A 22543-nucleotide genomic window follows, 5' to 3' on the forward strand; every position below is an offset into this window, starting at 1 on the left:
GACAATAAACAGGTGGATAGCATGCACTCATAAATATTGCTAAATATGTTAGGTTTGTGTCGTTTGTACACACAAATCCAAACTGGAGGAGGGCCGGGCAGTTTAAGGCATGTCAAGGAATGGCTCTGTGGCACGCCAGCCTCGTTTCAGCAGCACAAAGTCAGCTACTCTTCACAACTCAGCCTCGCTCCACTCCTCGCTCCTCGCTCCTCGCTCCTCACACATCCTGTCATGGCTCAGCTGAGCACATACAGGGAGTTACATATACAAATAAGTGCAATCTCACGCACACATATAGAAACACATTTACGTGCAGTCACACAGAACACTGACAGTGCAGGTATGCATGCAGCAAAGGGCACAACGCAACAGTAAGAGAGCAGGAGAGACAGGATTGGAGACGGAGGCAATTGAGAGGGAGGGTATCTACTTAGAGTGTTGACATTGCAGGAGCCCACATGTGTGTGCCGGAGCATAATCTTCTCTCTGCTCTCATTGGGTTTTTAATGCAGGTGCTATTTCCATAAACCTGCCTCCTGAATCACTGCCAGACGCTTACACTCCCCCCAGGTCGAGCTGTACTAATACTAGGAGTAAATGCATGCAGCAAACACATTCCCACCAATGCCTCCAAGACAAGTACTGTTGTACACAATGCTAGCATGACAAAAAGGGGAGGGTGGCATGTTTTTTCGGTGCTATAGCAAATAGAGTGACTGAGATTATTTCTTGGATCTGCTGGATTTGAGGAGTGGCAGTGGGAGAGGACGGCAAGTTTGAGGAGAGTGGGGGATTGAGAGGGAGGGGTGTGGGTGGGTGGGTGGATAGTGTGAAGGATGCAGGATTTTGTCATGATGCTAAGCTGGGTGGAGTAAATCTCCTGCGGACTTGTGTAGAGAGCTGTGACACTCACAAGCACATTCACCCACTACTGTAGAAATAGCCTCTGTGGGCCTTAACTGTCATAAAGGGATCATCGGGAGAACATTTTAGCGTTCCAGGTCATCGTGGGATCTTTATATTTTATTTGGATTGAGAAAAAGACCGATATTTGGATTATAAAGTTAAGACACACACACACACACACATACTTGTATGCACAAAAGCACTGGGTGCTTATGTAATAGAAAAAGTAGTGCATCTCCATCAGAAGCAAACAAGAACACAAATAATATATTCAAGACTCACTGTCGTGGGCGGTCTATGATCACGGCAAGCTGCCATGTGCACATGTTTTTCATCCCACCTTTATACATTGCTATCTGAATCTACATAGAGCTGGCTGCAGTGCAAAACCACCACACCATAGACAAACACACAACTAATAGAGCCAAGCAGCACACACCTGGTAAACTGTCAGAGCTTCTCCCATTCTGTGGCCAAACTTATGTCAGGCACTCGTGTCCCCAAGGTTCCCATCACACGTCACCACAGGAATCTATATTCCAGTCCAGTACACTTCCATTAGGCCATACTGTTCCTTTCAGCAGCTAATGTGTAACAGGGGGACAAGGATAATAACAGCCAGGAACGCCAGTGTTTCTTCCTGATAATATTGCATTGTGTGCGTTTGTGCCTCATCATCATGTGCCTCCATGATAGCATCTGAGTGGTACTGGACATGTCATAATTATTGCTTTTTTTAAAGCTACATCTTAAACAGTATAGCTTTAAAAAAAATGTAAGTCATAATCTTTCATCATCAAACCCCCTTTTTTGATACAATGCACAGTCATAGTTAATACTGAATGATAACATTCAGTACTAACCTCGCTTCATAGCCAAGAAGGTTATGTTATTAGTGTGTTTTTTCTGTCTGCAGAATTACAGAAAAACTACCACCCTGATTTCTATGAAATTTGGTGTGAGGGTGTAGCATGAGCTTAAGAAGAACCCATTACATTTTTAAAATCAGTTTAGGCACAAAAACTTGGAATGATAATGGGTAACTTGGGTTAAAATGATGACCTAAATAATGTTGTGCGTTAGAGTTACTACTAACTTAAAGCTATGCAATCTTTGTTGCCATGGCGACAGTAAACATGTTTTTTTTTTATTTTTTTAAACACCAGGAATCGTGTTTGCAGACGGCATGCAAAAACCGATCTCCTACACCCAAATCTGTAACAAACCATCCACCCAATCACATTATATAGACATAATCCAAACTGTGTCACTTCCCCAGGAAACCAGATTGTCATCATTTATATGCTGAGTCACACACACAAAGGAATCAAAAGTCCACATACTATGCCATGAGAACACAAAAGCCAGAACGTGAACATTTCATGATCACATTATGCTTACTATTTTGTAGATTATTAAACCGTCTCTGCAGTGCCCACCACAATTGTGAATAAATGTGCCGAGAGTTGCCTGTCTTCTGTCCAGCTGCTCGCACGTTTGTTGTCCTAGTTATCATTACTCAACAAAACACTGTTATAACCAGTAACTACGGGTGAAGAAAAATTAACCAGAATTCAAATTTGAGGGCTTTTACATTTAAAGTAATTTTGTCTTTCCCCTCTCAACAGGAAAAACAAAGCAGAAGTCAGAGATTCAGTGCTTTGCCGGAGGACATTACAGCAGAGAATTTGTGTCCAGGCCCTCCAATTGGAGACCTACCCGAAAATACAAAACAGCCCATCTCATGAACATCAAGTTTGTGCATGTTGTCGTCCATGTCTCCATGACGTGCTGTCGTGTGTGTATGTGTGAGTGCTTGTTTGCAGATGCTGCATGAGACTCAGAAAAGCTTGTTAGGTGGTACAATTTTCATACATGGCGCTATTCATTGACAAGTCCAACGCTATTTATGCGGTTTGGCATGAATTCAGATTCAGACATTTAAAATAGCAGACATAGATGAATAACCACACTGGTCAAAACCTCCTGCAAGTGAGCAGAGACACAGGAGTTAATGACAAAACGCAGACGTAGATACATTAACTCATAACCCATCTCTGGAGAGCTCCTAGTTTACATTAATTACACCATAGCCCCTGGCAAACTGCATATCAAGCAGGATTTTGCAAACAAACAACTGGCATATCTACTTACCATCAAGCAGTGAAGCAATAGGGGTCATATTGCAAAAGATTTAAGAGCAGAGAGGCTCAAAAGGGGAGGACAGAGGATGCAATGGGAGGCAGTCGAACATACAAACACACAGTGAAGCCTGTATTTTTATATATAAAATATTATACTGATGAATATTATCCTTCCTAAATTTGTGCATTTGTGTTTTTAAATCCCTCCTCAGGTGGTGCTCTATCTGCATGTAAAAAGGGTCTATAGGATGTTTAGGGACAGTGGCATGTTAGAAAAGTTGTGGGCTGCTTGTTGTACCTTTGTATGGCTGGAGTATAACAGCACGCATTGCCTGTGTTTCTTTAGACCTCCGGTGATTGTGTGTGAGTGAAGTTGAAGGGAAGGGAACAGTAGAGCAGCCTCAGCCTGACACCCATCAACGTCTGCCTGTTACATTTCTATGACACGCTCTGTCTCAGGGAGAGCAGCGGCAGTGGAGCAGTGGCAAGTGGGGGGAGACAGGAGGATGTGGGTGGACAGGACCGGGTGGGGTAAAGGGAAGCCAGCAGGAGGGCTAAAGTAAGACTGAAAGGTACAAGAAAGGGATTTTTATTTCTCACGAGCGACACATGGCAACTTTCACAGTCACTAAATGTGCGTGTGAAGGAGAAGCTTTCAGAGCCCACGTGTGAAAAATGCAACATGCAGGGCTGTGTCTGCCTGTACAATGATACAATTTTATTTTTGGTTAATAGTTACAGTGGCTGTTTATAGCATTGTTGTTTATAACACTGTGTTTAGATACCTTTCAGAGCCCAGATGGTCTGAATCTGTTTGTCTCTTAGAACACACTTAGCCTGCATTCACACCGAGTCATGCAATCCAGCACCTTCCTGAGATGCGGGCGTGTCCCTACATGGCCCATGTGTGATGTCATGCTGTAAATTTTAACCTCCCTAAACCAGAAGCTGGTGGTAATTCACCTAAAGCTTTTAGGTGAGTTAAAACAAGCATTAAAACAACAAGAGGATGAACTCCTGAGTCCTGCTCCCAACATATTTGATAAAACTAATGAATATAAAAGACACGGGGCAATTACCAAATGATGTCATTTGTATGTAAACCAAAAATGGTACATTGAGTCCTAATTGTTGTTGTAGACAGCATTTGCTAGCCATACTGCTAATATAACGGGTCAGTGATACTTTGTTTGAATCGACAGAACAAAAATACAAATTTACTTTCAATAAATAATTGGGGTGCGAGGCCTATAATGACAGTGTGTTTAAAACTGGTGAAACCCAACGTTACTCTCCGTTATGTTTCGGCCTTTCATGCTGCTAACATTTGTGGCATGATAAAAGAGGTTCTTTGTCCTGTGGGCATCCAATGGTCTTAGCGCCTGCTTGTGTGATTGGCCACCGCAGTGTGACGTAAGGGTGCGTTCCATCAAAAGTTCTGTTTCAAGTTCTTGCCACAGGTCGCTGAGATTTTTTTTTTTTTTCTGCACCCCATGTGGTCCCCGCTCCCGTAGCCTAAACGTACTGTCCCCATTGATTGGGAGGACTGACGTTTCTTCACGCATTGCCTGATTTGATGTGAATGCAGCCTAATTTGAGAAGGGAGAGCAGGCAAGAGCATCAGCCTTGTTAGCATCTATATCTGTGCCCTCATGCCCCTCATTTATACATTCAGCCACATTAACTATTTAATCCCAACGGTAGGTCATCCATTATGGGTGCCCTGCCAAGCTGGCAAGGAGAGATGTTATTAATGAATGTGAGACGTGAGAGGAAAAACTACCTGCAAACATAGACAAAATCAACATAGAGTCAGATCTTCCATTTGTAACACATTACTGAACACAGTTATGACCTCTCATGAACACATCCTTTGGCATTACGTGGAATAAGTTTTTGTCCTCTCTCTCTTTCTCTCCCTCCGTCTCTCTCTTCCTTCCGTCTTATTATTCAAATGCTGAGCAAAAAAGAGCAGAATAATTCCCTCTAGCTTCACGCTTAGCTAATTCACAGGATAAATGAAACAACTTATTTTTCAAGGAAGTCACCATAAAAAAACTGTTCAAAGTTGGTAGTTGTATTTGCATGCTTAATCTCAAACATGTGCCTTTTGGCTCGGTCTCTCTGGCTCTTTGTCTTCCATCAGTGGGGGTGTTGTTGGCGGTGGGGGGTGAGTGGATCTCTCCTGATGTTTCTCCCTGGTGCAGCCTTGATCTGACCATGTTAAGCACACGCTGCCTCTGTGGGGAGCCACTTTTACACACCCCTCCTTCCTCTTGTTTCTCTCTGTCGCTGTCTTAACACTACCAGGATCCCACACAGATACAGCTTTGCACAGACGCTTACGTACGCACACACAAGTGCAGAAGGCGCAAAAGAAATGATATAAATATAAATGCAGATGAATTCAATAAAGACATACTAAATTCAAATCCACACTCTCTTTGACATTTTTCTGTTCCTCTTTCCAGAAGTGCAGAGCTTTCTATTTCTATGTCATTCTATGCTGTGGCTTCAGGAGTAAGAGGCAGAGTGGGTCTGATCAATGCTACCTCCATCCTCTTGAGAACAGACACATGGAAAAGTTGAAACCAGGCCTTCAAAGGGCTGAGCTATTGATTGAATTGCCTTCCAAAGTGTTTTTCATCTCTGGGACTATACAAGGAGAATGCCGGCTGGTGTGCAGCCGGGTGCAGATGGCATGGCTGACCACCATAGAGAGGAAAGAGAAAGAGAGGAGAGGAGGGGAAGGGAGACAGACACTTACCCCTGGCAGTGTTTTCTGTTCATGGAGGGCGTTTTGGGCCTTGATGGCTGACTCCCGGGCGCAGTAGGTGAGGAATGCACAACCTGCAACAGAGATACAGCACATATGATCCTTATTAAATCAACTTGGGAAACATTGAAATCCAAATTACAACATAAATAATGTTCTGAAATAATGTACACGTTATAAAATGCCATTGTAATTTAAGAGAAATATCAAATAAGAATAGTAGGACATTAATGAGAATAAATTAAAGCAATTGGACGATTACAGTGCACTTAACAAAATTAAAGAACCCAATCTCTGCAGCAGGTCTCAGGAGGTACACTTGAAACACAAACTCCTTGCAGGCATTTCTTGGAATAAACACAGTCAGTTACACGAATAAAGAACAGGCAACCGTGCAAGCCACCAGGCTACATGTGGACAATTTTCCACAATGGCAAGAGGAGAGGAGAGAAAACCACAACAAAAAAGAAAGAAGGAGATGAGCGGATTATTTGGATGAATTGCAAGGCCTGTCCAGCCCCCTCATTCCTGGTGCCATCTTCTGTCCAAAGCTCCCAGCAGCCTGGTCAGTGTCCTCACCCTGACTGGTTGTGACAGCAGCGGAGACAAAAGAAACAGGACTGCCGGGGAGTATTGAGGGCAGTAGGAAAGGAAAGAGGAAAGGGTGAGATCAGTTTAGGGATGAAGGAAGGAGGGAAGATACCAACAGAGAAGAAGGGGGGACAGGACGTGGTGTTTAAACTCTCTGGGGCGAATGCCTAACCACAAGACTTCAAGTATGCTGCCATGAGTACACACACATACACACATAATAGACCCCCACACACATCTACCTGGAACCACTGTGAAGCATTTACAACATCTGTCATTTTCACTGCACATGAAGAGAAGAGAAGAGAAGAGAAGAGAAGAGAAGAGAAGAGAAGAGAAGAGAAGAGAAGAGAAGAGAAGAGAAGAGAAGAGAAGAGAAGAGAAGAGAAGAGAAGAGAAGAGAAGAGAAGAGAAGAGAAGAGAAGAGAAGAGAAGGGAAGGGAAGGGAAGGGAAGGGAAGGGAAGGGAAGGGAAGGGAAGGGAAGGGAAGGGAAGGGAAGGGAAGGGAAGGGAAGGGAAGGGAAGGGAAGGGAAGGGAAGGGAAGGGAAGGGAAGGGAAGGGAAGGGAAGGGAAGGGAAGGGAAGGGAAGGGAAGGGAAGGGAAGGGAAGGGAAGGGAAGGGAAGGGAAGGGAAGGGAAGGGAAGGGAGGGGAAGGGAAGGGAAGGGAAGGGAGGGAAGGGAAGGGAAGGAAGGAGAGGGGAGGGGAGGGGAGGGGAGGAGAGGAGAGGAGAGGAGAGGAGAGGAGAGGAGAGGAGAGGAGAGGAGAGGAGAGGAGAGGAGAGGAGAGGAAGCAGGAAAGCAGATGGAGTATTGAGGCAATCATTTTCCCCCTGACTATCTGAATAAATAGATTTGCTTGTGTTCTATTAATGAGGTTCATATGGGTTAGCATGCATCATATTTCTGCCACTCTGAAGATGGTTTATTAGCAGCCGCTGCAGTTTGGATCTCATTTCAGCAGCCAAATGTATTCAGTGGGTGGTGATGTATTAAGTGTCTTCACACGAACAATATTCCAATCCATTTTTCTTGTTTTGTATGAGATCCCTTTTACCCAACTCACACCATCTTTTTTTTTTTGTGCCGTAGCACAAGCACAGTGCACGCGTACCTTTTCTGCCATTTCATTGACCCTTGCACTGTGGCTATGTCTCCACTGTAACCTATGCTGGACTGCGTCAGAAAGAAGGGTTAAAATGCCATGTAACTCATTGATCCATTGATTTTCTTGGAACCTGGATTTATTTCTCAGTGCTCAAAGCCTGCGACGTGCGTGTATGTACTTGCGTGCCTGTACATTTATATGCTGCAAACATTTTACCTCTATTGTCAAAATCCCATTCAGCACTTTATTTTCTATCTCATGAAGCTCCTCCTTTTGTTTGTGACAGCTTGACTGCTCACTGCCATACATATCAGCATATAAAACGCAGACAGTGATTTGAGTCTGTTCAGGGTCGTGACCTTTGAGGTCAGTGACTGTAGCACACAATAGCCTCTCCTGTCCCAGCACCCCTAACCTAATGATTTCCAATGGCCACCACATAGTAAATCACTCAATCAATCACACCGCTGTCTAATAATTCAATGTCTTTCTTCTTTGTCGACTTGTGAAAAAAATACCAAGCCTGTGGAAGTTGTTGTTTTGGGTTTGTTTGTTTCTTAAATGGGTGAGGGTAATAGGAGGGGATGGCTCCATTTTTGGTGGTTGTTTTTCTCTCAGTTTTTCTCTCTCTGGGCTTGTTGTTGTTGGTTTACTTGACAAATGCTTGCCCTATCTGTGAATAAGAGCAAGTATTTTGCATTACAATCACAAAACGCGATTTATTTGTTAATGTGTAATGCATAGGGCATTGAGAATAAATTAATAACAACCACAATGCTGGCAAACAAAAGAGAAACATGAACTCCATTTAAATGTGATTCTGTGCTCTTTAATGTATGGCTTAATAGGAATTTGCAGGCCACAGGCAAAAAAGCTTTAACAACTCCATAATTGGAATCCAAACACGTACAAATTGCCAGTGCTGCATTGCATACCAAGTGCAAAAAGTGTGAGTGGGGGAGCATGATGAAATTGTTTGAAACACAACAAAAAGCCACTGTAATCAGAGCCTGCTGACACAGCAATGGGGGAAGCCTTCCCACTGTGGAGATGATCCTCTGCATCATCTGTCAGAAACCTAAAACAGCTTTATCTCACACACTGACTTCAGTTCCAAAGAGGAGAAACTCCCTTCCCTTCTCAGCTATTCTTCCCTCTCCTCTCTTCTCCTTTCCCAACTTCATTCTCATCACCAACACCAGCTCCACGTGTCTGCTCTCCTATTTCTTAATGATGTATTTTTAAGTGTGTGGTGTGTGTACTGGGAAATAAGACTGAGTCTCTCCATCTCCGCTGTGTTGAATTGGCATGCAATTAAAGAGTCTTACATGGAAAAGAGAGAGTCAGGGGGAGAACGGGTGATGCAGTAAGTAAGAAGTGCGTTCCCGCTCAGTCGTGGGTGTGTCCACTGGGTCTGTGAGCCACTTCCTGCTCAGCTGTCTTTACGTGCCAGGCCTATTTGTGCCGAACCAGATCGCATCTCTGAAGCCGCTCAAAAATACACAGATTGCACCTGAAGTGTTAAGGTTGTAGAATTTAAATATGTTCCAGCTAAGCACTGCACACAGATCCGGCCTGTAAACGCTAAAAGCAAATTAGAGGCCCTGTCCATCCGCAGGGGTGCCCCAAATGAGAGAGGAAAAGAAATGTCAAATGATTTACTACTTTTACTACTTGACTACTTATTTACTACTTTTAAGTATTTTTACTACTGCACCACTTTGTACTATTCTCCTGGTTGTCTGCCGCATCACCTCAGTGGCATCAATAATAGTTACGACTAAATTACATGTTGGATTATTACATTCAACAACAAAATAAAATACAAGTTGAAATTTTCAGTTTTTCTTTCTCTCCTACTGGCAGTGAGCCAGTTATCTGGCTATGGTGAGAGCAACTGTTGTGCCATCAATGTCTCCTTGGCCACTCAATGGTTTTGCCGAATTACAGTAGGTCCTTCCAAACTCCAAGTTTTGTCCTACTGCTTACAACTGCTTGTGGAGTCTTTCCGAACAGTTCAATACCTGTAGCTATCATACAGCAGCAGGATCGATGTGAAGATGTGGCAGCAATAACAGCATTAACATCGTCCCGGTGCGACATTGTTTGTTGTCAACTATGATACACTGCAAATGATTAAATGATCAGTTGTAATGCCTGACACTCAGTCAGGAAGCCCAACGTCACTTAGATTTGTGTTTGGGAAATCATGAATTCAACTAACAATGTATGCATCTTGATTATTTGGGGTAATACTATGTTGTGTTTCTGTGAAGATAAAATTGTATATTCTCAAATACAACACAAACTCTATTCTCCCAGGGCTTTTTAAAATTATTTTTCACTTAGATTTAACCCCTGGTGGTATCCATCCAGATAATTTGGTGTTTTGTTGTTGTTGTTGTTGTCACTGTCCAGGTTTTGTAGGTTTGTAGAAGAATGGAAGAATTAAAAAAAGAAATAAAGCATTTAAAATTCAACAACTTTTCAGAATTACGTTCTCAGTACAAGTACCAGTACATTAGTCTGTTTCATGCAATATTTCCTCCTGAAGAAAAACAGTCCATATAGCCACAATGAGGTCTGCTGAAATTTCATCACTACTATTGGAATCCCTCACCCGCCTGGCAGCATCATTAAAAAAAAAACATCCAACAGAGTTGGCAACCCTGTTTAACTATTATGAGAGTGATAGAAATGCCAGGTGATAAAAAAAATTGTATTGTTAAAAAATAATTACAAAAATAATTAATGAATGATGCAACAGTTCATCAAGTGTGAAATCATTTTAAATAAGTATGATTTGCTATATTTATGTTGTTCTGCTAAGTTTCCTTTTCCCAGCTCGTAAAAATCCCAAGTGCTGTTTCTCAAAGACAGTTTTGACCCTTTGAACTCTGAGCGTCATTCATTTATAAAATCCCTGCATTGCCCTTTGACCTTTTGTGGCTCTCACAAATTTTACAAAGGTAATTTCCTCTGTTTGCTGATTTTGCTAATATTTGTAAATTTATTGGCAGGAATGCGACAGAGCTGCGCTCTGAGTTTGGCACTTTCTTTCTTTATTTTGTTAATAATAATGGTATCAGGGTAATAATTTCTATGAACCCAAGCAGAAACAGAGATTCATTCTGCCACTATGGTGACTGATACAATAAGCTGTGACGTTAACTGCAGGAGCTCAATATGACCATCCTACTTCTGCATTGGCACTGGGCATCATTTGTATGCGGCAGAATTGTCAAATATGAATGCAATTCCAAGGAGACTGGGCCAGTTTAAACCACCACCTCTCTCTTTTCACTCCACCTTTGCTCCCTTTTCTCCATCTCCTTGCCCCAGAGGAGCCAAGCTGCCCCAATGTAATGAAAAAGTGTGAACTTGCTCTCACTGTGGCATTTCCTTGGCCAGAAAGTGTGAAGGTAGCAGAAACCGAGCCAGTCCTGGCACCGGTCTCGCCTGCTCCCTCACACATCATTTGCACTCTTTGGAAAACGCTATCACTGTGGGTAGATTACTTGCTTACTTCATTTGCTGGCATGTGGGGCTCCGGGGAACTGATAGCCTTTCAGAGGGGTCGTATGCTCAAACACATACCATCAGCAGTGATACAGCATGATTATGACCTAATTCATTGCCAGTCGGTGGGGGGGCTGAGCTGCGCAGATTGACCATGAGGGACGGAAATTATTTCATTCTCAGCACATGGAAAGAAAAAAAACAGAAGTTTCATAGAGACGAACAGCTGGAGTTGGCAGGGATTTTCCAAAATGCTCTCAGTCATTGTTCTGACAACAATATTTTCTTTGCCTGGGACTAATGGGCTTGTGATGACTGTGTAATAAAAGAAGTAGCCTAAAGTAACCAGTAAACCTTAATGAAGTCAGACAGTCACCTTAAAGGGAGCCAGCGACTTTGCTCCGTCAACATCTCCTGATCCTGAATCTGGCAACACTCCTCCATCACTCTGTCGTCAATCACTCCATCCCTTCATCTCCGCTGTGTCCAGCTCCAAATCCTCTTCCATTTCGCCTTTCACTACCCCTCCCATCATCCCTTCACCTTGAGCAATAAGCTGGGGGGAGGATGAACACTGCAGAGCACTGAGAAGTGTCCGTGTCTATCATGAGGACAAGAAATAGTCCCCGCACCCTCCCTGGTATCCTGTCTGACCCCTGACTAGGAGACCTCAGCCATTGATTTGTTGCTACTCGCTCACATAGACCACACTAGCCTCCAAGAAGCAGTCAAACAGATCCATAGGCAGCCTGTCCCAAAGGACTGCCTACGTGTGTGTGTGAGTGAACATAAGTGTGTATTCACAGAACGTATACGATACATCCGTGTTAAGGCGTGGCATGTGATGCCTAATAAGTGTGACAAATGCAATTTTTTTTTTTTTGCTAAAAGGCTCTGTCCATGTTTCAGGATCAATACAGGGCCAAAGGAGCCATCACAACAATACAGGGAGACAGACTTTGGCACCTCCACAACACTCGCAATCTATTGTGTTGCTCTGAGGTTAAATAGTTCTCTCAGGGCACAAGTGGTGCTTCATGTAAAATCCAGCTGTAGAGAGTATTTCTCTTAAAAACTGACATACTGTTTGTACTTATGACTAACGTGGGCGTAGCAGCATTAAGAAGGCTTAAAACAGTACAGCTCCCACTAGTTCCTGATAAAGTTCCTAAGGTAATGTTGTTTGGCAGCAGATGCAGTTTCTGTAGGTGACATGACAGATTGCAACCGGCTGCCCACCCCCAAGCTGGCCAGAGCTCTTTCAGTATGTGGCTGGATAACACTTATGATGCAGCACTTTGGCATCTTCCGCCATTCTGTAGCCTTTAAAGTAAGCCTTGACGTTTGTATACTATCCGGATACTTTATCCCTCTTTTGCTATTAAAGCCATGGCCCGATCTATAAATACATCCAGTGCCCTGCATCCCTGATGAGCGAGCTAATTGACACTGTTAATGGATGGAGTTTCACAGAGCTGTAAATATAGTGTAGCTTCACACTTACTGCCTCCTGCCACGTTACTTCTGGGAGGGCAACAAGAGTTTACCTGCCAAGTCCCGTCTCTCCAGCCCGTCGTTTCTCCCTCCCTCCCTCGCCTGAGCCAAATCTGCCCCGGCCAAAGGGATTTACAGAAATCAATAAAAGTTTCTCTGAGCCCCCGGCCCGAGTCAAAGTCGGAAAACTGCATCTCTTCCTCTTCATATACTGTAACAACCTCTTAGAAAAACAAACACGATCACAAGAAATGAAACAATAAAATCACTCTCACTTGGCTCACACTATTTGCCTCCAGCTGTATATAGTGAAATACAGTGTGGTATATATTTCCACTGATGCACAATCTGCATTTAATGCATCTCATTGGCATTTTTGATGCAATATTCCGAACAGTGTCTGTCATCTTTCAAAAGGTGAAAGGCACTGAAACCTTTTGAGACACATCGATTGATCATAGCAAAGCCACAATCGCAGGTGACTGGCAGCTCCAAACTGACTGCAGACTAAGAGATGGATCAGGTTCTCAGTCACTTTGATTTTACAAATTGAAAGTTACCTTTTAAAGACATCGCGTCAAAGGCCCAGAGGTTGCTTGGATGGACTGATTGAAAGAGGGATGAGGAAGAAAGACATGAGGGGGAGAAAAAAATACACTACCTGGCTAAACCACACACACACACACACACACACACACACACACACACACACACACACACACACACACACACACACACACACACACACACACACACACACACACACACACACACACACACACACACACACACACACACACACGCACACACACATGCACACACACGCACATTCTTCATCAGTATACTGCTATACACAGACAGAGGAAATACTAATTACACACAGCTTCTTTGTTGTTCTTTCCATTTAATGCTTTAAATGTAAACTAATATGCTGTATTCCTAACACATAACCAAAAAATTTGACTGTATGTCATCTTTCTTTCTTTCTTTCTTTCTTTCTTTCTTTCTTTCTTTCTTTCTTTCTTTCTTTCTTTCTTTCTTTCTTTCTTTCTTTCTTTCTTTCTTTCTTTCTTTCTTTCTTTCTTTCTTTCTTTCATGTCACCACAGGACCTGTAGAAGAAGAAGAATTAACACTAATGGTGTGACTAAGAAGCAGGCACCAGGGTGTAAATTGCATTGACGTATATTTCCGAGTAACCACATCGAGCCTGGAGGATTCCAGAAATACTGTTCTGCTCATGACCGGGTGGACGGGTGGACGGATAGACGTATAGACAGATAGGCAGGTAGGCAGGTAGGTAGGTAGGTAGGTAGGTAGGTAGGTAGGTAGGTAGGTAGGTAGGTAGGTAGGTAGGTAGGTAGATAGATAGATAGATAGATAGATAGATAGATAGATAGATAGATAGATAGATAGATAGATAGATAGATAGATAGATAGATAGATAGATAGATAGATAGATAGATAGATAGATAGATAGATAGATAGATAGATAGATAGATAGATAGATAGATAGATAGATAGATAGATAGATAGATAGATAGATAGATAGATAGATAGATAGATAGATAGATAGATAGATAGATAGATAGATAGATAGATAGATAGATAGATAGATAGATAGATAGATAGATAGATAGATAGATAGATAGATAGATAGATAGATAGATAGATAGATAGATAGATAGATAGATAGATAGATAGATAGATAGATAGATAGATAGATAGATAGATAGAAGTCTTCTGAATTAAATCCAAAGAGCAGACAAAACAGATATGAGAGCCCATCAGACATTAATTAATTTGAGCAGTCTTTTTTAATTAAGCCAGATCTACTAGTGAACAGTGAACCATAGATCGGGTGCCATGTTGGAACTCATATAAAGCCCCTATACTCTGCTCATTCAACCAAATTAACATTTGATCATCAAAAAAGAAAACACAAATTTAATCTTTCATCTTGCTCTTCTGCAATATTTGGCATACAATTTGCTTGTATCACACACACCCACACACCCAAACACACAGACACACAAACAGGAAAAAAAATTTGTGGCTGCGATACATCTCTGGTACAAAGCCTCTGACCAGTTTGTGTCACTGGCAATAAAGCACAGAGACTGTTGGCTTCAGTGTCGCTCCTTCAGTGAGAAAGATAGATGGAAGCAGTGAAGGGAGAGATGGAGCGATGGGAGGGATGGGGGGAGGGTGTGACGGGGTTGGGGGGGGAGGGGGGGAGACTGGAAACGAGGGGGACATGGCCCTGCAGTTGCCCACAGATGCTCCCTCTGTCTCTCCGTCATTCTCTGCCCCTTTTTGAGCACTGTATGGGAGCAGTCTTTTGGGGGAAGCTGGCAGGCAATCAGTGATGTCATGCCAGTAGTGCAGCGATGGCAGCTTAACCTATTTTCGGAAATACCACAGAATTTCTATTTATAACCGTGCTGAGCAGCATGTATCTTCACACATCCCTCACGGACCTGAGCATTCATAGACATTTTCCAATCGAAAATGTGCCTCGCATTTTGGGGATTGTTTAATATCTGTAGAAAACAAGGTCCTAATGTTTGTAGTGCTGCTTACCATAATTGCCACGCTACAAAGTAGAGCACTATTTATGTTTGTCAAAATACCAATATTTTTTTTTGATACCTTTTATTTTGTAATTATTTAATAAGAGCTTCATTATTGCTGTTTACATTTGATTGGTAAAAACAATAACCATAAAATAGTAAATGACCATCCATCCATCAAGATCAGTGGTAGAAGGTGTAGTATTAGCACTAACAATAGTAATAATATATTTGGAGTACGTATTACTGGTGTTATTAGAGGGATTTTCTTATATCAGCAGCTTTCAGGTGATTATTCTATCTGCCAAACTTAGCCTCTCCTCCTCCTCCTCCTCCTCCTCCTCCTCCTCCTCCTCCTCCTCCTCTTCTTCCTCCTCCTCCACTACCGTCCATCCATCCCGCCTTCTGGTGCCCAAACCGCACTCAGCCCGTCAGAGGCATCCTCCTCGTCCCAAGTGGAACCATCACTCTACTCTCCCAGCGCCTTAAGATAAAAGCTACTATTTGTTTCTGCATCTCTGACAAACACTTTATCTTTTCCCCTCCACTTATCTATCTGTCCATACAGCCATTGCCCTGTGCCATGTGTCTGTCTGTCATTTGCCTTACGGGCCCTGCTGCATACATGTGCCCTCCTCCCTGTCCGATTCCTCTCCGTCACATTGGGCTGCGTGACAGAGAGGGATTGGGTGACAGTGCTAAGTCATATCCACAAAGCTTTGTGTTCGCATGCACTCTCAGGCAGACACGACATTTATGCATTGTTCATTCACACCAACATCAAGGGCTCAACCATTTGGCAATCAGAGAGATGTGACAGCTTGACTAATCTGTGATTGTTTTTTGGCCAAAACATGGGGGTTAGCGAGCTCTCCAAGGGCACAGTACTATAAGGCAAGACAAATAACTTATTATTTTCCAGGCTTGTACAAGGCTTTATCGCATGAGTTCTCCTGAACCATTCCAAAATGGAGAGGGATTATCACAAAACATTGCATTAAAATCTCCTCTCTCCCCTCTCCCTTGTTATTTCATTTTCCTTCTAAAATGAATCTGTGCCCAGCCAGGCTCAAACACAACATTAAAGAGCTTGTGCTATTCTAACAGAAACCACCAAACCCCTCCTGCCTCGCTCCCTCCTTTTTTTTTTTCCCTCTGTGCCTTTATAGCCCCCCTCATAAGAGTACACTCTGCTCTGTAGGCAATGGCACTCTCTGCTAAGCTACCCATACAAAATAGATAGGCTTCTATCCCTCTATTTAGACTGAGGAAATAGCTGTGACCTTTGTGCATGAACAAGAAGGCGGTACACTTCTGCCAACTCTACCGTTAGAAAATAAATATGCCCTGAACCACACCAAAAATAATTCAACTCAAAAGCACTCTTTTTTTTTAATTCAAGTTTATTAACAATTTTAATGAACTAAAATTGACTTCTCATCTTGTTCTATTAATTATGTCAATAATAACAATTGAGGTGCAGAGCTTATATTAAAAGAAACACTGAATACAGGCTGCCATTGAATAAATCCAATATATTTGAGATGCAAAAAAGTGTCTTCAAACACCCACGCTATTACCGTCATGCCTCCAAACATCATACAGTGTCCACAAAACCCACAATGTAAAACAAAGCACCAAAGAGCTTAATTTACTTAATGAAATGCACAACCGCTGTAGGTTTCATAAATGAGTCTCTCTGATAAAGTTGGTCCTTGTTTTCCCTTAGACCTCACAGTACATTCTCTCACGTCCGCCCCTGCTCTTGGTGCCCATTAAGAGCAAACATATTCCACAAAGGTCACAGAATAACAGCACTTCCAACATACTGAAAGTATAATATACTGCGAGCCATAATGAATGTTGCATCGGTGCAGGAAATCAATCCATCTGAAAGGTTCTCCCGGGCAGGGATTAAGGGAAAAAGAAGTGGAGACAGAATAAAAGTCAGGTGAGTCTGGCGTGCGGACACTAACCTCCAGCAGAGCTCGGCCTTGTCGGCATCTAAGATTGCCAATCTCCTTGGGAAACCAACAGAAAAGAGCAGAAGAGAGGAGGAGGCAGCACTCCTCATCCTGAAGTCAAGGCCCATAGCGCCTGTCAGTACCAGTTGAGCTGCTGCATCTTTTATGAGGAAAGCCCTGTTGCTTATTACAATATTTACAGACGTTTAAAGATTGCGAAGCGAGTGTTGTTACTGCATTAGCATGGCTCGGTGGCCTTCGCTCACTAGCCCTGACAGAGGATTTTATTCTAGATTTGTTAAATCGAATCACTGCACAAAACTGCAAGCAGACGGAGAATTATTTTTCCTGTGACTCAGTGTTCACAGATGGAGGTGAATTTATTTCTTCTTAAAACCTTTCTGAAATTGTTTAATTTTATTAGCAACCCATACTGTCTAAAGATCTTGGCTACGCTGGTATCTGAGAGGCCTGTATTATTGTCACATGGCAATGTGTATGTACCATCCACGTGACATCTACAGCTTTGTTTATGGTCTGTAAGTGGATTTATCCCATCTGTTTCCTCAGGGGAGATGCTGTCCTACAGCAGTGCCGTGATCTTTGACACTTTCCATAAGGTGCATACAATATGTAGATGCCTCACACTTCCATATTATCAAGGAGGAGAGAGAGAGAGAGAGGCTTCAACAAATCAGAGGTTAGTTCAGTCAAACCCTCTAAGTTAATACTTTATATAGGAAAACCACAGTCTCATAACACCCTATCCTTTCGGTTTGGTGCTTTGGTACCTCTCTTCTCTTTAGCGAGAGGAGAACTCTATCTGTCAGACTTATAAAAACATTAAAAAAATAAAAACTTGAATAAATATTTATTCAATTATTCTGTGATTTAATGTGCTTTTGCTTGGCCGTGGTCTACAGCAAAATCTCCATTTATAAATGCGTTAACACAGGGATACCCAACACAAGCTTAATATTGATACCCGGGCTGCCTTGGCTGGCAGATTGTTGCAGCGTAGGGATTGCTTCGTCAGTCTGTCTGTCTCTCTGTCTGCTGTGCTGAATCACGTATTCTCTTTCCCTCTGATTTGATTGCATGTTACTTAACTGCATGACGGCATCCCACAGGATATAATCTGTCTAGAAACAGATGCTTTTCATATATGCATCCACATTTTCAAACAAGAGCTGTTAATTTGGAGAAGTAAACAAAGCAAACGCACAGAAACAGAAGTAGAGCACCCAGCGCACATAAAAAGGAGCGTTGGCTCTGCATACATGCATGTGTATAAATGTGTAAGTGTGTGTTCTGCATGTGCTATAAGTAGAAGCTAATTAGAGCCAAAGGGAGAAGTTTTCACAGTCTGTGATAAATTCAACATCAGGAAATCCTCTACCTATTAATACCAATTGGGCGACAATAATTGGCAGGCCATCGACAGCGTGGGCAGAATTAATCATTTGAAGAGGCAGACTAGACTGAATTTTTAATTGGCAGAGGCAGCCACTGTTTAGGGAGGCAACCAGCTGATCACCCAAGAGACTGCTGCTTCAGACAATGCACATTTGCTAATCCTCTTGAGTCAAGTTATTATGGCCATGCATTATTATCACGCTTTACAAACTAATTCCATGTTTTCCCTCATGGATTACCAAGGGGAAAAAATAGTTGCATAAGAAAAGAGGAAATAATAAACACGGAGCACAATGTGGATGAAATGAAAATCAAAATGACAGAATAAGTGCAATGACTACAAATGCACAACACTCAGTATAATGAAAATAGTGTGCGTGCGGGCGTGCATGCGCTCGCGTGTCACTATGTCCATCAATGGCTCTGTCGATGTGAATGTGGCTCTTTGAGGATGCTGTGCCAGTGTTTCCATCAGTATGCATACTCCATAATCCTTTTTCTGCTTAATAACACGATTAGCTATAAAATAATCTCATCAGAGATCATTGACATATTAGAGCTTGATCATGTATTGTTAACTGTGCAGCCAGGCTTCGTTACATTTTAAGTCATTTAGTTTGACTGAACTGTGCGTATCTAAAATTAATTCGTTGTTTGTAAGTTCATGAAAAAAGGGTAAATATTCACTTTGAGGAGTACCCTTAGAATTTGTATCATTTTCACTTGAGAGGTTACCTCATCTACAGTCACTGCATTTATGTTTTATATTGTTTTGATTATCCATTTAAACTGAGTAAATTGTAACAAAACTTATGATTGACGTTCAACGGATATAAAAGTTGACAGGATTTTTTTTTGTGTGTGTGTTTTTTTAAAAAGGGATTTCTCTTTGTTACATGTCTCTTTTGAGTTTGTGTTTTGCATTTCAAACTGACACGGGACCTACCTGAGGAAATGATCATACAGACTCTCACTGAGAAGAAGCGGTACATCTCAATTATAGATTGTTTGAAAATAAAAGGTTTTTTTCCCACTTCTTTTACTTTACCACCAGGGGAGGAATGATGTAATAAACTGAGGATAGTTAGAACAAATATATGAGCAAATCAGACAAAAACTTTTTTTTCAAATGTGAGAAACAATCTGGTTAAGCAATTAATTCTCTGTATTAATTAAAAAAAAAGGTCTCCTAGTAATGAGCTCCTGAATTAATGGCCTAGTTGAAATTGTGTCATGCATTTCCCTTGAATTGTTCTGCATGACATCTATCAAAGATCTGTGTTTTGTATTTAGAATGGAAATATGTTATGTGTATGTTGTATGACTTCAGAGCATAAATTGTCTCTTCCAAGACACATGATGACATGACAATCACTCACGAGCCAAATACTGCAATCATTATGCAACACCGGGCAATGACATTTTGGTACATGCATATACACACACACACACACACACACACACACACACACACACACACACACACACACACACACACACACACACACACACACACACACACACACACACACACACACACTCACATGACAAATGGCGATGAATATCAGAATAGTGCCATAAAAAAAAAAAAATGTCTTTCTTTCTACAAGCTGACAGCATCAACTGTAGGAGCGTCATCCCTTGTACTGTCTATGGCAAATAGACAGTAAATGATAGCTTGATTTAACAGTGGCTACATTTAGCATGAAACCTTCACAAACTTTAACATTTTGAGGCAAAAATAGGGACTTAATACTCTTGTGCTTTGCGGCAGATGGTGGACAACCTTTGTCATGGTAACACATCTCACAATTTTCTGATGGGAATTTCATACAAGACATGACAGGGTTTGCAATGTTTGCAAATGGCATTTACATTACTGTCATTTGTCTTTTCCAAATGTCACTGCAATAAAAGCCTTATCTCCTGTACAAACATCTTTCCCATATCAACACCTGCTCTGCAAGAGTGCAGAAGCCAGAGGGGGAAACAGATTTTTTTTTTTTAAAAAGGCTTTTTTTCGTGACAAATATGATGATAATCATGGTTAACTGAAGGTTTTTGGTCTGTATGGGGCGGTTTTAAAAAACACAAATGGAATCACAGAACCGTAAATGTTCTACACAATCAATATACTCTAACCGTCATTCTCCCCTTGGATTATGGATATGGTGTTACAAATGTTGTTAGTATATTGTCCCAGTTGTTAAATTTTTTTGATTACAACGAAACTAATAATTATGGTCACAGTCATTGTTATTATGAAAGTCAGTGATCATTTCCACCAGTGCAGCTCCCATGTGATTTGTAGGCTGTGGCTGAGTGTACACAACAAAATTTAAGTTGGGTGAAAGTGTTGATGGGTGAAGATGATGATAATGGTGGTGGTGGTGGTGGTGATGATGATGATGATGATGATGATGATGATGATGATGATGACGTCTACAATAAAGGGATCAACGGGAGAAAAAAGGGGGGCACGTATTGTGAGATGGATTTCCCACCCAGGCAGTGATCTCCACACTGTATATTATTGATAACCAACTTCATTACGTAAGATGGAAGTTGTCATTGTACGTATAGGGAGCTGAGAGGATTTACACCCTCTTCCTCCCGCAGCCTTCCATTTCAGCAGAAGCAGCGCAGCATCACTGCCCAGGCACTCTGCGTGGCGACGTCCGTCATCTTGTGACAGTTCTTGCGCCCTTTGGAGACGTTGTAGTACTGAACTGATTTCGCTGTGTCGGGTTTGCAACCAGCTCGCTCCATTCGCACATGGGGAGATGTTAAAGAAAGCATATGGATGAATAAATGATGCCGCCCCTCCGCAAAAGATGGGACTGGCAAGGGAAGGCTCTTTAAAAATGCATCCTTTCCGAGCGCCTCTGCCCCACTTAGGAGCGTGTTAAGAAAATACTCTTCAATTGCCATGAAATAAAGAGTCATGCGTGCTACTGAAAGCACTCAGAGCATTTGCAGATCTACCTTTTTGGGATCATATAATATATGGAATAAATACAAATTCTCATAAAGTCATTGTGCTGTCAAAAATTATTCGGAACTTGCTTTTTTACGCAAAACGATCCTAAATGGGACAAAATAAGAAACGTCACGAATGTTAGATGAAAATGTAAAAGGATGAGCAATGATGAACATGATGATTCTGATGTACTGTTTGAAAGAGAAATTTAGGATGAAGCTTGATAACACGTAAGAATTGAAGTGGCAAATATACCCATTTCACTACAAATCAGTGAGGTATTACAAGTAATAATCAGCAATTATTAAGATTATGGGCCTCGCGGCCATTTGAGGGGCGACACGTTACCTTTGTGCATGCCGGTGTATCGATCCTTGAGAACTGTCAGTTCGTGGATTTTCCCAAACTGTTCAAACAGGGGTTTCAGGTCTTTTTCCTCCAAGTTCCGCGGTATCTGCCCGATAAACAGCTTAATGGCATCTTGATCTTTCATGTTGCCGCTCTCCGGATGAATTGAAATGGGTTCTGACCCGTTCATGGGTTTCGGAAATGTGATCTGAGGGTACTGGTGCTGATGTGGGATAAGTAGTAATGGTTGTTGGGTCGGTGGTACCCCCGGTCCGGTGAAAACCAGGCTGGAGTGAGCGGGCTGGGGCTGCTGTGGATGGTGCTGCCTTCTTGTTTCAGTCTGAGTGAATCTGGCCATTCTGAGCTGGGAGCAGAGTGGATAATAATGACAACACACACACACACACACAGTGAGAGAGCAAGCACTCAGCTGGAAACCAGGCTGACTTTCTATCCGACACACAACACACACACGCACACACGATGAGGCAGAGGAGGGTGATATTGGCGGAATACGCGCACACGAGCGATATCAGACACTCTGGAGCGACATCCAGTGGTCTTTATTAAGTACTTCAACTCAGGCGAGGCAGTTCAGGCAAGAGACAGGCAAGCCGGTATTTTTTGTTTTTCAAAATATGGATTCAGACCGCATTCTTAAAAGCGATTGAACATACTGCGTTTCCTTTGTTGAAGAACTAATCCAAATCATTTACTTTAGTAAAACT

The 22543-nt window shown here is 42.2% G+C and overlaps 1 protein-coding gene across 12 annotated transcripts in view; it reads right to left on the reverse strand.

The window, feature by feature from the left end:
* Positions 1-22286, reverse strand: part of celf5a (cugbp, Elav-like family member 5a) — a 190004-nt gene extending 167718 nt beyond the window's left edge. For all 12 annotated transcript variants that reach the window (XM_069694916.1, XM_069694913.1, XM_069694914.1 and 9 more), the window contains exons 1-2: positions 21816-22286; positions 5818-5900 (exon numbers count right to left, since the gene is read on the reverse strand). In XM_069694916.1, coding sequence (XP_069551017.1) covers positions 5818-5900; positions 21816-22173 — 441 coding nt within the window. In that variant the 5' untranslated portion in view covers positions 22174-22286. The remainder of the gene's footprint in view (positions 1-5817; positions 5901-21815) is intronic.
* Positions 22287-22543: the final 257 nt, after the last annotated feature.

The sequence above is a fragment of the Brachyistius frenatus genome, unplaced genomic scaffold (assembly GCF_029030835.1).
Source record: "Brachyistius frenatus isolate BFR_SWC_R1_liver_20210118 unplaced genomic scaffold, ASM2903083v1 Contig_18, whole genome shotgun sequence".
NCBI lineage: Eukaryota > Metazoa > Chordata > Actinopteri > Embiotocidae > Brachyistius > Brachyistius frenatus.